The 14,723-nt window shown below is 42.5% G+C and overlaps 1 protein-coding gene across 1 annotated transcript in view; it reads right to left on the bottom strand.

Annotated features, from left to right (window-relative positions):
* The window catches only part of LOC102446694 (serotransferrin-2-like), a 32,815-nt gene extending 22,930 nt beyond the window's left edge, over window positions 1–9,885 (bottom strand). Inside the window, exons 1-3 of the mRNA XM_075898023.2 lie at window positions 9,606–9,885; window positions 4,631–4,794; window positions 1,819–1,918 (exon numbers count right to left, since the gene is read on the bottom strand). Coding sequence (XP_075754138.1) covers window positions 1,819–1,918; window positions 4,631–4,794; window positions 9,606–9,663 — 322 coding nt within the window. The 5' untranslated portion in view covers window positions 9,664–9,885. The remainder of the gene's footprint in view (window positions 1–1,818; window positions 1,919–4,630; window positions 4,795–9,605) is intronic.
* Between the last annotated feature and the right edge of the window lie 4,838 nt (window positions 9,886–14,723).

Here is a 14,723-nt window from a genome sequence, read left to right on the forward strand (position 1 = left end):
AGATGGGCCTTTGGTCTGACCCAGTCTGGCCATTCTTATGTCGGTTATATCAATGCCCAGTTTGCCATGACACTGCCAACGTGCAAAGCCAGGAATAAAGAACTGGATGGGAAACATCTATCAGGCAAGCTGTCCATCAACCCAAGGTCAGTGTGGTCTTGTTCGCATGAAGCATTGCACTGGGCCCTTGCGCCATCTAGTAGGTATCCTGTCACTCCTGGTTCTTTCACAGCTTAATAGCTCCGATTTCCGTGATCATTCCAATCTTCAGCCAGAAATTTTCCCGTCTGTAATTTCATCCTGTTTCTCGCAGTTATTGCCTGGATATCTTTCTAACCGAACGCCCTTCAGATGTAGTCAGTCATGCAATATTAGTTTTGGCCAGGCCAGGCTTTAGTTCTCATTCCTTCCTTGTAAGTCATCGTCCTCCCACCCATTGCTCAGTGCTAGCGTTCTTCTCCTTCCCACTTGGAAATGTTTTTCAGAAGGGCTCTGTTTATAAGGGGAAAAGGTATCTTGGCTGGGAACACCAGTGTGCATTGGGAAGCGGCTCTCTAGAGACCGAGAAAGGGGTTGGTTATTGGCACTGGGGAGAGGCTGGGAGGATGGAAAATGTTATTAAAATGCAGGATGTTATTGGCATTTTATTTCTCTCAAAACGCTTTGCAAACATACATCAAGCTTCTCAAAACCTCTTTGAAATAAGTGAGGGCTCTATGGTTAGTGCTACTGAGACACTGAGATGGAGCAAATTACTTAATGTCATCTAATGAACCACTGTCCAAAGCAGAATAGAACCTGATTCTCAGCTCTAACCACTATGGATTCTTCCTCTCACAAAGGATAGGATTTCTGTATCGCTCCAATATTTCCTATATTGCTCTGCTCCGAAGTTATCCATAGTAGTGCTTTCTCTGTTACGTTCCATCTTAAGGTGTGTCTACACAGCAGGGCTTAACTCAAAATAAGCTACCCAAATTGAACTACGTCAATTGCGTATCTCAGTGGTCCCCAACCATCTGAGGCTGCTGGATGCCAGGGGGCGTGACCGTTCACCTGCCGGGCGCCTGAGGGCGGGGACACTTGTGCGCCCGGGGGCGGGGCTCCCCGCAAGCGCCGCGCGCCCAGAGCCGCCCCCCGCCCCCCAAGCGCCGCGCGCCCAGAGCACAGGTGGCTAATTCGCGCCCAGGACCGGCCCCGCACTCCAAGCGCCACGCACCCGGGGCCGGCCCCCCCCTCCAAACACCCGGGGCCGGTCCCTCCTCCCCTCCAAGTGCCCGGAGACAGCACCCCCCCCAAGCACCGCGTGCCCAGAGCACGGGCGGCTAATTCACCGCACTCCTGGGGCCAGCTCTCACTGTGCGCCATGCGCTCGGGCCAGCTCCGGCACCATGCATGCGCCACATGCCTGGGGCCGGGCCAGCCCCAAGCACTTGGTGGGCGCACACAAAGGGCCCCACAGGCACCATGGCGCCCACGGGCACTGTGTTGGGGACCACTGGCGTATCTTATTTTGAAATAGTTTATTTTGAAATATGGTGCATCTACACAGCACTCATTTCAAAGTAGAGCACTCTTCCTGCGACTTCCCTTACTCCTCATGCAATGAGGATTACAGGAGTCAGAGAAAGAAGTCCTCCAGCTTGACAGTATTTTAATACTCTTTTGAAATAACTGCCTGCTGTGTAGACACGGACTAAGTTATTTCGGAATAGCACTAGTTATTCTGAAAGAGTGTTGCAGTATAGACGTACCTTAGTGGCAACATGAGGTTACAGGGAAGGTATTTTAGATATAAGCATTTGTCTGCTAACCTACCTTCCTCATAGATCTCTTTTGCTACCACAGTTAAGCCGTACAGCTTCACTGCAGAATAAACATCTCCAGCATCCAAAGAGACAGCATCTGCTTTGTTCACCTTTTAAAAAATAAAAAATCCATGTAAGCGACTCTTTCCACTCCCGGGAACAAAAGTGACTTGAAGACTAGAGCTCTCACCACAGACTTTTTGCAACACTTGCCTCAGATTTAGTTGGATCCCTATTAATCATCATGATTGAATGTCACCTTGAAGTGATTGACTTTATGTCTGCGTCACTATGCATCCTGAATGAAGCCTGAATATCCCTGGCAAGCCTAATTGGGCAGAATGGCATCCCTTCTGCACCTTACGTTTGGTCCCTCCACTCCAAGGATGAAATCCTGGTTCTGCTGAAGTCAAGAGCAAGAGTTTCATTGACTTCAGTGAGGTCTAGATTTCACCCCATATCTTTTTTTCTTTCCTTTTCCACAAACACTGGCTGAGTATTCTCCCCACTATGCATCCCCCAAAATCATTCATATACTTCTGGTCTGGGTTCCTTCCTTAATCATACTGCCTGCAGCCTTTCTACTGTGTATTTCAGAGAGTTTGTTCATCCCTACAGAAAGAGATCTGGGAATCATAGTGGACCACAGGCCAAATACAAGCAATAGTGTGACACTGTTGCAAAAAAAGCAAACATGATTCTGGGATGCATTCACAGGTGTGTTGTGAGCAAGACACGAGAAGTCATTCTTCTGCTCTGCTCTGCGCTGGTTAGGCCTCAGTTGGAGTATTGTGTTCAGTTCTGGGAACCACATTTCAAGGAAGATGTGGAGAAACTGAAAAAGATCCAGAGAAGAGCAGCAAGAATGATGAAAGGTCTAGAAAACGTGAGCTATGAGGGAAGACTGAAAGAATTGGGCTTGTTTAGTTTAGAAAAGAGAAGACTGAGGTGGGACATGAGAGCAGTTTTCAAGTCCCTAGAAGAGTGTTACAAGGAGGAGGGAGAAAAATTGTTTTCCTTGGCCTCTGAGGATAGGACAAGAAGCAATGGGCTTAAACTGCAACAAGGGAGGTTTATGTTGGACATCAGGAAAAACTTCCTAGCTGTCAGGATGGTTAAAAACTGCAATAAATTGCCTAGGCAGGTTATGGAATCTTCATCTCTGGAGATATTTAAGAGCAGGCTAGACAGACATCTATCAGGGATGAGCTAGATGGTGCTTGGTCCTGCCATGAAGGCAGGGGACTGGACTTGATGACCTCTCGAGGTCCCTTCCAGGCCTAGTGTTCTATGAATCTATGATGTGTCTGTTTGTTCAAGAACTCCTCCTAAACAGTAAGAGTTAAATTTGATAAGCAGCTTCCTCTTATCATAACTTAAAGCAAGATCAGGGTTTGGGTGTGCCAGGAAAACAGGATGTGCCTGGAACGAGATTTCTGTATGGTTTTATGAGAAGCAAAGAGACAATCACCTGGCATATGAGAGGAGTAGACTGGGGGTGTCTCCCTGGGACTGTCCCAGTCCCGAGTCTCCCACCCTTTAGGGAGGGTGTCCTTTAGGGAGGATGGGGAATCAAAAACTCTCTCCAGCCTCCGATTCATACAGGAACATTGATGTCTGTTCCTCTTCATCAGGGAGCAAGGGGAAAGTGCATAGTTGGCTGCATTCTTTGCAATGGCTGGCGTGTGCACGGGGCAGACAAATCTGGCCCTGCCCCTCCCTCAGCTGCATAGGGGGGAGTTTCAGTGGCCATGAAGAGGTACTTCTTATTTGGCACTAAGCTGCTGCCATGAGAGAGGGCGGGGTAGTCCTCTCTCCCTGGGGCAACCTGCAGACTGAACCCCTCCTCCCCAGCCCCACCCCAGAGCAATGATTCAAATGAAGCATGGTCCAAAACCATGACCACCAGACCAAGTAAGTAGCATCCCCTGCCCAAAACATTTCCACATTGGCTTCTAGCCTCTTGCCCTGCCCCCCCCAACTCGAAGGCTCTGCACCCCCCACACCACCAGCCCCCTGCCTTGAGTGACCCAGGCAATGCCTGGTAAGTCTTCCATAGAGTAATCAATAAATAAGGAGCTCAGGACCGAATGAAGAGATGGCGACGAAGTTCGTCCCTGACTGGAGGAGTTGTTGTTCTTTCCAAGTCAGAGCTGGGATCCCCTGGGGAAAGCAGGGCTATGGATGAGTCCCTTTTCCCAGGCAGGTTTCGGATACATTAGCAGAACTGTACTACTAGGAAGACCAGGGCTACATTCTCCTTTCTCCCCAGAGGAATTTAAATGCACTTAGCAGTGTGAGAAGTGCCATCCCATCAGTGACACTTAATAACACACCAGTCACTTCACCGCCTCGTGTCATATAAATGATCATTCCAAGACTCTTTGTCTTTGGGAAAAGGACAGCTCTCTGGTTCAGGAAAGATTAGCTAGTGGTTAAAAATGAAGAGGCAGAGACAAATTGTAAAACTGAACTAGAACTGAAACCTTAAAGCGCTGGGGACTATCTCAGTATGTCTTCCTGCTTTTGCAGCTCTATAGAAGAGAGACAAATTTTGCTCATTTGCTCCCCCACAACTTTATTTCATTGGGATTGCAAGGGAATGACAGAGATTCTGCTTGGGATCCATGTTAGCTGTATCACTGATAAGTGGTTATCGCCTGGATTCTTCTTGCCTGCTGTGCTTTGTCACACGTGAAATACCAACGTCATCATTGCCTACATTTCACTTCCCAATGGATTGTCTCCTTCCCCCCTGCCAAAGAATTTGACTTTGGGGAAAGGGGTGAAGATAAACTCTGGGATTCTCTCTACAGACTCACCCTGATTTTGTCGATGCAGTCATGAGTATTTTGAGCTCGGATGCAGGAAACCCTAGTAAAGGAGTTGACTGTAGCCAATGGTAGGACAACCAGGAGCACTTTAGATAACTCAGCACACTTCCTCTGCTCCAGGTCAGACAGGGTGCACCATCTGAACTTCTTCCCTGCAGGGTAAGAAGGCAAGAGACATGCTCTTTAAATGAGGAGGGGAGATTTAGAAGAAGGGAACCCGAGGGAGGAAACTGACCAACTATAGCTGATTTTACTTTTTGTTCTTTAACCGAGAAAAGACTGTTTTCTAGGATCAGGGTACCAAAAGAAGGAAAGTGTTGTCTTTAACTGGAACAGTATTTCCTGACTATTTGCCTCTGACTATCCCTTCAGTGCTAGGATTTTGTTTTTAATTTGAGGCCCATATTTAAAGCACTAGTTCCATAAACATCCCCCTGGATCTAACAGTGAATTTGAAACCTATGCTCCAATCAGCAGCCGTCTGCAACAATCAGATACTATATTTAATATGCTGAATCAAAACCTGACATCCAAACACCACAAAACTTTGGACTTGAGATCATGATGCGTATTTCAAGGCTTGGGCCTGTTTTTCTATTTAAACAACATAACTGCCTAAGGCTATGTCTAGACTGCAGGCTTCTTTCGGAAGAAGTTTTCTGGAAGAGATCTTCCAAAAAAAAATCTTCCGAAAGAGAGCATCCACACTGCGAAAGCGCATCAAAAAAGCGATCTGCTTTTTGACAGATTGCATCCACACTGAATGGATGCTATCTCACATGTAAGCTGTGATTATTATGGGTGGAATGGCCACCAGGGCACCTGTGCTTTTCCTCTTTCCTCTTTTTGCGAAAGCACTCCCTCTTCCCCGTCCATACATGCCTTTTACTGAAAGAGCTCTTTCTGAAAAAGGCTTTTTCCTTATAGAAAGAGATTTGCCAATGTCAGAAAAACCCCTTAGTTCTTTCAATTTTTTTTCAAAAGAACACAATTACAGTGTGGATGTTATCGAAGTTTTTCAGAAAAAACGCTTTTTCCAGAAAATAATCTGTATTGTAAACATACTCTAAGAGTCCCCTAGATAATGAAAAATTGTTTCCAGGACTTTCCTTTGGTTAGAGAAGTTTGCTTCACTTGTTTAAATCTGCCAAGAGGGAACGAAACCAGGATAAGCTTGTAAATTCTCAATGTTAAGTTCTCAGACTATTTGACAGATATTAATCCTTGCCACTCCACCATGCTGCCATGAAATAGGCAGGAAATTCTATCATAATTTCATAGATGAGGTTCAGAGAGGTTACATGCCTTTCCCAAGATGACAGTGATAAGCAGTGCCAGAGCTGGAATTGGAATTCAATTTTTGTCTGTTTCTCGTGAAAGCAGCCCATAGAGCAGAATGGAGCATCATGAACAAGAAAATAGACTAGTGATAGAGATGCAGCCGTGTTAGTCTGGTGTAGCTGAAACAAAATACAGGACTATGTAGCACTTTAAAGACTAACAAGATGGTTTATTAGGTGATGAGCTTTCGTGGGCCAGACCCACTTCCTCAGATCAATATGTAGAAGAAAATCGGCACAACCATATACAGGCAGTCCCCGGGTTACATGGATCCAACTTACATCGGATCCCTACTTACAAACGGGGTAAAGCAACCCCGCACTAGCTGCTTCCCCCCAGCAGACCAGGGAGACGCGAAGCTAGCGCCCCCCCTCCCCCCAACAGACCAGGGAGACGCGGAGCGGCTTTTCTCAGCAGACACCTCAGCTTGAGAATAAAGGACTGAGGGAAGTGAGGTGTGGGAGAATAAAACTGAGCTCTGGAGAAATGTTTGGCTAGAGTTTCCCCTACAATATGTACCAGTTCCAACTTACATACAAATTCAACTTAAGAACAAACCTACAGTCCCTATCTTGTACGTAACCCAGGGACTGCCCGTATACCAAAGTGATACAATCAAAAAAAATGAAGGCATGTGAAATTGACAAATCAAATTTTAGGACAGAGTGGGGGTGAGGGGGGAAGGTTAGTGTCTGTGAGGTAATGACATAGGGGTGATAATAGGGGAAGTTTCTGTGAGGTAATGACATTAGGGGTGATAATTGGGCCATCTTTTTGCACTTGGATAGAAAGATGACGTCTGTCGGAATCTGTGCAAGTTTTTTCATATGGTTGAATAGTACCTCATAGACACTAACCTTTCCCCCTTTGATTCTATCACTATTTGGTATAGATGGTTGTGCCGATTTTCTTCCACATATTGATCTGAGGAAGTGGGTCTGGCCCACGAAAGCTCATCACCTAATAAACCACCTTGTTAGTCTTTAAAGTGCTACATAGTTCTGCCTTTTGTTTCAAGAAAATAGACTGACAGCCATGTTTTCACTAACATGATTTAAAGCAGGATTTTGCAGCTAGTCAAGTTACGATGGTTCACGAGTCATCATGAACTCCAGACTCACCTTATTCCAGAGTTAATGGGGGCAGAAATGACACTGTCAGGAAAATGGGTGACTATTGTTTTAAATATGTGTGTTCCAGATCAGTAGTAGAACTGAACTGATACTAAAAAGCAGTGACAAGATAGAGAACTAGCTATTAAATTGACCACATTCATTCAGGCTAGAGTCCTACATAAAACTGATTAAACATTTCCCTAGCTTCTGCGGTGGGACTAGTGGGAGGAAACTCAGGTGTAGAGGTTACCGTATTAGTCTGTGAATCACACAATTCTGAGTTCTGTTCTGAGTTTTGCCATGGATAACAGAATCCGAGGCAGACCCAGATTTCCTATTTGTGCTGCTTTGTAGGGGTGACACACACCTTAACTAACGTGTGAAAGCATTCTGAGGGCATCACATGTCCTGTGGGCACACGTGGAAAGAAGCCAATGAAGTCTGATCTCTGATTATTTCCATATGTGTTCAGTCTTAGTAAGTACAAAATATTGTCATTTCTGACATAATGCAGACTATAAACAACTTTTCAATAACTTCTCATGCATAGACATAATTTTTCGTAATATTTTTTCATTCTTGTACAATTCTAATTTTGCTTTGACAATGGTCTATCTCTTTTTAATATAGTATGTTCTCATAGAAATGTATTTAATAATTTAATCAGCACCCATGTCCTGTACATTATCTTTGTAGCCACAGGCAAAGTCTTCCTTGGTGATATTCAGCAAAGAAGACAATTAGCTATGAAGCTAATTTAGTTATAGATGTAGTCCCCAGTCCTGCAACCTAAATACACAAGATTAATTTTGTGTATTTTAGTAAACTCCCTTGAAGTCAATGAGATAAATTTTATGAATGAGGTTAAGGACTTGCATTAATGTTTATAGGATTGGAACCTAAATTGGCCTACAACTGCCAGTAAATTTTCACTTAGGGTGTGTCTAGACTACAGGGTTTTGTTGACAGAAGTGGACTTTTGTTGACAAAACTGTGTCTACACTACTGCTGAGCAGTTTTGTCGATGGCGGTAAACCTCATTCCACGAGGAATAATGCCATTTGTCGACAGAACTGGATGTAATCTAGATGCTCTTTGTTGACAGAAGCTTTGTCAACAGTATTTATCAACAAAGCCTCTGTCGACAAAAGCCTGTAGTCTAGACATACCCTTATATTAATTCTAGAGCTTAAAGTATTGTGCACGGAGTAAATACTGTTTACTGTACTGTGTACTCTTAATTTAAATTACTTTCATGGATATTTCTCCAGAATACATTGTCAAACTTGGTAGAAACAAATCCATTGTGTTTGGAATTGTAAAAAATAGTGATATGCAAAATAACACATGATCTGAAGAGAGGATCCAGTATATACAAAATATCCTGTAATTAAAGACTGGATCAAATGAATTCAAAGAGTTTATATTCAACTTTTGGCCATTGTAGCTTCCTGACTTCTAAGAAAACAATGAAGTTATATAGCTAAGTGTTTGTTCCCCACCCCCCCCCCCAGAAATCAATAGTGTTTTGTTTTAAAATGTATGGATTTAATCCCTTAAACTAACAACACTTTCAGAAGATGCCAAACCCCAAACTTTGAAGTTCAGCTGGATCCAACCTTAGTTTCTGAGCTGTGCAGAGTTGTTGACTTGAGTCCCACGACTCGAACTTGAGTCCAACTTAAGTCGCCTAGATGACTCAACTTGAGACCTGACTTGGGTTCATTGTTTGTGACTTGAGACTCGACTTGAGATTTGCTAATTTTGTTAAATCGACTTGGTGAAAAAAATGTCAGAAAATGCCGATATGTACAAAAGTGACATGACATTTTTAAAATTAAGACTTGAGACTTGACTTAGGACTTAATTCGAAAGTGACTTTAGGGACTCAAGACTCGACTTGAGACTTGAACTGTAGTGACTTGAGACTCCACTTGGACTTGACAATGATGACTTGAAGATGTCCCATTCCAAACACACAAAGGCTATATCTACACTGCTGCCCCACTGTACCACAGTAGCAAAGACATTTTGTACTTTGATGAAAGGTGCTTTTCTATCAATATAGGTAATCTACCTCTTCTTCTATCCAGCTAGTTTTATTTATGCTGAAAGTTAGATTGATATGCTTAGGACAAGACACTTTTCACCATCCTAAACTATGCCAGTAAGTTGACCTAAGTATTAGAAAGAGGCTAGGCCTAAATTCTTGCACTGTTTTACAGCTAGAGAACAAACAGATCCCATCAAATACTCCAAGCAAACAAGGAAGTGCCAAGAAACAACTGCATTCTGTTGTTTCAAAGGTCATTAATGAAGTCAGCATCTGCCACAGATCGAACAGGGAGACTCAAACCAGATGAGAACTGAAGTAATCAAAATAGGCACAGACCTAACAGCAATCATTTTGTACCATAAGAAGAAAGAAAAAAAAAAGACCAAGCATAAAATACATGTTCCTGTTCCGACGACTAACATCCTTCTCCCTCCCTCTGTACCAGCCTTACCTGAAGAGAGCAGGGTGAAAATAGCTAGGACAAGTATGGTGGCTGTGGCTGTCTTCATGATGGCAAAGTGCAGCACTTATCCCACTCTGTACCCGAGGCCTTTTCTTCTTGCCTCATACCAGGGATTCCAATGGAATGACGGGAGCTGCTAATAAAAAACAAATGGATTTAGGCATCAACACAAGAAACCAAAGGAGGCGGGGGGAAGGTGGGGACACCCGGAGAAGACTGAAAAAGGGACGGTGTATCTGAGTAGGAAGAAGGAATGGCAACCATCCATGAGGAGAGAGGAGGATTAAGAAGGAGCAAGATGCCTATTCCTGGGCACAGATGGAAAGCATTAGTGTATTTTCTGCTGTACCATTAGCACGTCTCTGGTGGAGGTTCAGTCCTGGCAACATTCAGGCAGACACAATGTGGGAGTATGTATGCAGTACCCCGGTGCCTGATTTTTTTTTTAAATCAATCCAAAAGCTTCCAGAAGCAATTTTAGGCTCACAAACACCATGTGGATCTTGAACTGAACTTTCCAGTGTTCTGCCTCTTCTTGTGACAGTCGGTACCATTATACAGACTCTTTTTACCAACTAGATTTTGTACAAAGTATGCCCCGAGAGAGAGAATTTGAAAACTCATCCACTGAACATTATTATCCTGTAAAAATATGGGTGGCAATGTTGTGTGTGAAGTTATAAAATACTTTTGTATAATACAACTTCCGAGTCTGGGGAAACCAGAACTAGCTACCCCACCTCTTAACAAGCCGCCTGTTATTTTGAAATATTATTTCACATTATTTCCACGTGGGTTAAGGGATGTCTCGAAATAGTGTGTTATTTTAAAGTTTGGTGCTATGTAGATACACCACATTTCAAAATAAGCTATTTCCAAATAGGTTCGACATAAGATATGCAATTTGCATAGCAGAAATTGCATATCTTATTTCAAGTTTAGGGTGCTGTGTAGATGCACGCTTAGCTTGTTAAATGAGAGATTAGTTACATGTTCCCCTTTATTTTCTTATAGCCACATTCTGACTTTTATGCCTCATTATTTGTAATCACCTAATCTTTCTTTCTATCATTAATAAACTTGTTTTATCATTTTTTCAAAGCCAGTGTGTTTGGATAGAAGTGTTTGGGAAACTCTATTAGAGAAAACAAGATTTGTGCATCTCATTTTCTATTAATGAAATGGTGGACTTTCTGTGAGCATGTATTGCCTAGGGTGTATGGGGCAGTGTTTCCTGTTTCCACAGCGTACCTGTGTGGTTTCTCAGGAGAAATTCAAATGCCATCCACCTGAATAGCAGAGTGGCCTGCAGCTAGGTTTTGTGTTTCTATTGGTTGTGCACATTCGCACACACTTCGGTGCACATAAAAAAATTGTTCTGCTCATAGATGGAAGAAATCTGCACGTAAATGGAAAAGATTAGAGGAAACATTGGTACTGGGCAGTAAATAACTCTCAGTTCTGGGACAAGTCTGGAACTTGGAATTTGCTGATTAAGAACTGTAATATAATTCATGAGTGGCTGGCCAGAGAACTCAAACAATATAGATGGGAATGATTTTCAGGCTGGAGAGAAGATTGTGGGGACAGACCAGGGATAGCTGCCCTCACAGCATAGCAGTGTCTAAGTCACACCAGATGGAGAAGTGAGGGGACACAATTGTCTGTCTGTCCATGTAGTATCCTGGGTAACATTACAGTGCTCTCAGAAGAAGTTGTGATGTCTGAATTTAAATCTCTGTCCAATACCTACCTGGCATTTTTCACTGTGTGGTGTCCATTCCAGCTTAGCAGCATGAAGCATTATTAATTCAGGATGGTGCTTTTCATCTGTAAAATACCGTAAATTAGCAAATATAACCCACATCCATGTTTAACACTTACTCATGTATTACCTGCGGTTTTTCTATCGCATGTAAAAAAAAAATTAGATTAACTGAGGATGTACATAACCTGCAGAGACTTCTGCCGCTTTCATAAAAGGCTGATTTTATCATGTTGGTCTTGTCTTCTTTTAATATGAGTAAAAATCAGCTTGCATGTATACATATACATGTATACCCCACTTGAAGTGGGGGGCGTGGTTGGTAAAAACATGGATAACCCACGGGTTTTATTCACTAATTCACAGTACTTTACAAATAGGAAGAAGCTGACTTTTGTGCTGTCTTTTCCTACGCAGTTATTTTGATTGCTTATGCAAACTGGATATTTGTGTATGTAGAGTTACTAAGTATATAAAGAAAGATAATTGTGTAAAAACATCTGCATAACTGCGGCTTTCACTCTTTGAAAATCAGAACCTGTGTGATTAATCCTCACAACTGCTCTGTGTAAGTCACAATGTAGTAGTGGTTGAAGATTGTTAGTGAGAACAGCACATGAGAAATAAATTAAACCTGTGCTATTAGGGAAAGAAATAGTGACAAAAACATATCTGTAATAAAAAACAACAAAATACATAGATTTTCATAAGACATAGAAGATACACTTGAATCTAATCACATTTTTGCTTTTAAAATTATTAGGTCTTCTCCTTTTTCAGTGGTCATCTTTAGGTCCACTGAAAAGGTAAGAATTATCTTCATCTCACAGATGGAAATTGACATTCAGAGACTTGTTCAGATGACAGGGCCATACATCTCTGAGGGCCACTGCCAAAAAATTATGTTTTTAAAAAATGTTTATATCATCTGTATAATTACAAGCAATTCTACCTTAAAAGGCTCAGATTCTCAAAGGTATTTAGGGTATGTTTACATACCGTTGCTATATAACTTCAGCCCTATAGTGTAGATAGATACTTCTGGCATTGATGGAAGGGGTTTTTCCATCAACCTAGTTAATCCATCTTTATGAGAAGTGATAGCTATGTGTGATGAAAAAATTCTTGGCTGTGTCTCCACAGAGTAAACATAACTTTCAGGGCATGAAATATTTTACAGTCTTGAGTGATGTAGCTAAGTTAAAATAATTGTAAAAATGTCATTAGGCTCCTTTGAAATAAGGAACCTACATATCTCTAAAATCTGGGCAAAACTGATTTCCTTGTGCCTACCTGGGTGTTCAAGCCAGAGCAGTTACTTTTACTTACTTTCTTGTCTCTTGCTGTTGGACATTAAAGTATGAATGTCATTTGGATCTAGGTTTCTCTGTATTATGTACTGTCCCTTCTCTGAGCACATAGAATGAAGGGTTACCCATCAGTCATTCTAGATGGGATATGATTACCCCTATTAGTTGCTCTCAAGACCATCATGCTTATATCACAAACAGAGATTCAGCAGAGGGGTGTGTCATTCATTGTCACAGAACTGAGCTCATACATAAGCTATTGCTATTAGGGATTTCTTCAATCCCCTTTGCTATTACTTGGCAGGGTATGATACATACATTCCAGTTCCTGTGCTCTGAAGAAAGAAAGCTAAGTCCCTAGGGTTGGGTTGGTTTTGTTTTTTTCATGCAGTTTACCCTAACCCAACCCTCACCTTAGCTTGTTAAGTGAAAAATTAGTTACATCTTACCAGTGCTTTTTTTGTAAGAAAAATGGTGCTGGCGCTTCAGGCTCAAACTTGTTGAACCAAAAAAAAAAAAAAAAAAGCTGTGCGTGGGCTGAAATGCGATCATGGCTCCTTTAAGAGCTGAAATGCTGTGCTGGGAGCTGGAAAAAAAAATCTTGAGTCCCAAGAAGGCTTCCCATCAAGAGACAAGCTGCTCCAGGAAAACAGGTGCTGGTACGCATGGGGAAAATGCCATTCCTTTTCTGTGTGCTGGGAAAATAGGGGATGGAACACCGTTCCGGGAAGTACCGTCACAAAAAAAAACGCTCCATCTAACTTTTATTTTTAGTGCCAGATTCTGAATGTTATGCCTCATAACTTTGTAATCAACTAATCTTTCTTTCTGTCATTAATAAACTTGTTTTATTATTTTATCTGTCCCCACACACTTCCTTCCTCCCCACTAATGCATTTCCCTGCTACTCTGTCCTACCCTCCCCAGCTAATGTGCTCCTTCTACTCATTCATTTTCCCAGTGCTCCCCATTCCCCACTTCTTCCTTTTGCATGTCTGCATTAGGACTACACTGATCTTTCCTCTATTCTTCCACAATAGATACTATATATCGTATTTGTTAAAGCATAAGCTTTCATGGGAAGCAGGCCAGTCTTTGCTTACAGTCCCCCAACCCGAAACAAATACTCACCACCAACAACATAGCACACCACAGAAACACTAATCTAGGAACCAATCCCTGCAATAAACCTTGTTGTCAACTCTGTCCACATATCTACCCTAGTGACACCATCAAGGCTCCTAACTGTAACCAGTTGGACACAACACTCCTCCCTTCTCTTCACTGCCGAGTAGTTGGATGAACATACCACTCCGCTCTTCCTCTTTTCCTTGACCCTGGCTTTCTTATCTACAGATTGTTAGCTGTCAAACTCTGCCTACTTGTTTTTCCCTTTGATATTTTCATTCCCTCTGCTCCTTGTTTCCCGCCCCCTTCTCTTCCCCCCCCCCTTTTCCTTCTCCCCTATTTATTTTGGGTCTGCACATCCTAAACTCAAAACTCCAGTAATCTGAAGAAGTGGGCTGTGCCCAGGAAAGCTCATGATCCCATCTACATCTTTTGTTCGTCTATAAAGTGCTACCAGATCTTTTGTTGTTTTTTAAGTTTAATATGATTTATGTTAGGCTTTTTACTATAGTTTCTTGTTACTTAATGCCATGAGGCCAAACTTTGCCTAGAAATCATATTGCTTAATGTATGCTTAAGAATATGTATGTAGCCTATGGAATGAGTGTGAATGAGTGTGATGTGTGAATGAGGAACCAAAGGCTGTTTAGGATCTGTAAGGCAAACAGACACCCTGCAAAGTGTCGAGTGGCCAGGAAAATCTCTACAAGATGTAACAACACAGCAGAAACCTGAGACTGGCCCAGAGAATGTAAAGCAGCCTGCAGATCCAAAGGGATCTCCCAAGGAACCTCATGGCTGAGTCTCCAGGAAGCTGATGCCTGGCCAGCATTCCAGCCACCTGCAAAATCAAAAGGAATCTACAACGCACTTGCAGCCTGCCTCCAAACTGCCAGCATGATG

This window comes from Pelodiscus sinensis, chromosome Z (assembly GCF_052426305.1).
Source record: "Pelodiscus sinensis isolate ZL-2025 chromosome Z, ASM5242630v1, whole genome shotgun sequence".
Lineage (NCBI taxonomy): Eukaryota > Metazoa > Chordata > Testudines > Trionychidae > Pelodiscus > Pelodiscus sinensis.